The sequence below is a fragment of the Lupinus angustifolius genome, unplaced genomic scaffold (assembly GCF_001865875.1).
Source record: "Lupinus angustifolius cultivar Tanjil unplaced genomic scaffold, LupAngTanjil_v1.0 Scaffold_2_220, whole genome shotgun sequence".
Lineage (NCBI taxonomy): Eukaryota > Viridiplantae > Streptophyta > Magnoliopsida > Fabales > Fabaceae > Lupinus > Lupinus angustifolius.
Window position 1 is genome coordinate 18,745 of NW_017716629.1, and position 1,834 is coordinate 20,578.

Consider the following 1,834-nt stretch of genomic DNA (forward strand, 5'->3'; position numbering starts at 1 on the left):
GATCCAAGGAAAAAGAGAAAGAGTGTTTAATTGATTTTCGATTGAACGAGAATGAATGAATTACAAAAAGATACAAACCTACTATATATAATAGGTAGGTAAGGCAGTTAAATAACTTCCTTCTATAATGGGAAAGAATAAACTAATCCTATTCAATACAAGGAATAATCAAGTCCTAAGTACAAGATTAAACCAGGACTGGAATAAACCTACATAACAAGCCAAATATCAACATTATTTACATCCCCCTCAAGTTAGGTGGTGGAGAGAACACAAATCCAACTTGGACACAAAAGCCTTGAAGGAGGCAGGGGGTAATGGTTTGGTAAATACATCAACCAACTGGTCAGCAGATGCAATAGGAAGGAGATGAAGCAATCTCTTTAGAATCTTCTCACGAATCACATGGCAATCAACCTCAATGTGCTTGGATCTCTCATGAAAAAAATGGCTATGAGCCAAATAAATGGCTGATATATTATCACAGTAAACTGAGGCAGGATTGAGTAGAGGAATGTGCAGGTCTGCAAATAAGTAATTGAGTTATTGCAATTCACAAGTCAAACTTCCCAATACACTATACTCGGCCTCAGAAGAAGACCTGTTAATTGTGTTCTACTTCTTGGACTTCCAAGAGATGAGGGAAGATCCAAGAAAAATGCAAAAGCTTGTAATAGATTTCCTAGTATCCAAACAACAAGCCTAGTCTGAATCAGCAAAACCAACAAGTTTGAGTGTGGAAACAGAGGAGAAAAAAAGACCTTGGGCATGAGAAGACTTCAGATAATGAAGGACTTTAAGGGTTGCCTTGTAGTGCACATCCATAGGTTTACACATAAACAGATTCAATTGTTGTATTGCATAGGCAATATTGGGCCTGGAAATGGTAAGATATGGTAGCCTCCCAACAAGCCTTCTATAGTAGAGAACATCAGAAAAGGGAGTGACTTGCTCAAGCTGCAACTTGAGTGAAGGGTCAAAAGGAATTTGAGAAGCCTTAGCAGCCAAGGATCTTGAATCCTCAAGGAGAGACGGTTCATACTTTCTCTGATTCAAGTGTATACCATCCTTAGTTCTAGCAATTTATAGGCCTAAGAAAAAACTGAGAGTGCCTAAGTCTTCGCGTTTGAATGTGTGATCAAGAAACTACTTGACCTGAAGAATATCATCAAGGCTATCTCTAGTTAGCACCATGTCATCCATATATACCAGTATGGCAGTAAGGGAATGAGGATTGGATTTAGTGAAAAGAGCTTAACCTGCTTGGGAGTGGTCATACCCCAAGGAAATCAAGGCAGAGGATAAGGTGGTATGCCACTCTCTACTAGCCTACTTCAACCCAGAAAGTGATTTATGCAACTTGCAAACATGATGTGGATCATCAAGTACAAGTCCAAGAGGAGGGGTCATGTAGACCTCTTCATGCAAATCTCCATGCAGAAATGCATTATTAACATCCAGTTGCTCCAAAAACCAACCTTTGATGGCTGCCAAGGCTAAAACAGTTCTAACATTGGTAATTTTGACCACAAGATAGAAGGAATCAAAGAAATCCATACCTTCTAATTGAGTATAATCATTTGCAACCAACCTGGCTTTGTGCCTTTCAAGGATGCCATCAACATGAACCTTAGTCTTATAGACCCATTTACACCATATAGGAACTTTCCCTGGTAGAAGAGAAACCAAAGACCAAGTTTCATTATTTGCCAAGGCTAGTAACTCATCATTCATAGCCTTTTCCCAATGATCCAACTTAGCAGCTTGTTTATAAGTGGTAGGATCAGGAGTACTAGAAATGGATAAACAAAAGCTTTTGAAATCAGGACAACAT

At 38.9% G+C, this 1,834-nt stretch overlaps 1 protein-coding gene across 1 annotated transcript; it reads right to left on the reverse strand.

Moving 5' to 3' along the window:
- Positions 1 to 249: 249 nt before the first annotated feature.
- On the reverse strand, positions 250 to 1,203 carry LOC109337187 (uncharacterized mitochondrial protein AtMg00810-like). Its single transcript, XM_019574110.1, has 3 exons — positions 1,156 to 1,203; positions 762 to 1,047; positions 250 to 524 (listed from the first exon to the last, which is right to left on the reverse strand). Exons 1-3 carry the CDS (start codon positions 1,201 to 1,203, stop codon positions 250 to 252), a joined length of 609 nt encoding a protein of 202 aa, XP_019429655.1.
- Positions 1,204 to 1,834: the final 631 nt, after the last annotated feature.

What these genes read in the sequence shown, in the direction of transcription:
- LOC109337187 (XM_019574110.1), bottom strand. Translation starts at nt 1,203, where the DNA reads ATGGATGACATGGTGCTAACTAGAGATAGCCTTGATGATATTCTTCAG. An exon ending in GCCTTGATGATATTCTTCAG is followed by an intron (nt 1,048 to 1,155) that starts GTCAAGTAGTTT and finishes CACTTGAATCAG; the next exon opens with AGAAAGTATGAACCGTCTCT. An exon ending in GAAGTCTTCTCATGCCCAAG is followed by an intron (nt 525 to 761) that starts GTCTTTTTTTCT and finishes ACTTATTTGCAG; the next exon opens with ACCTGCACATTCCTCTACTC.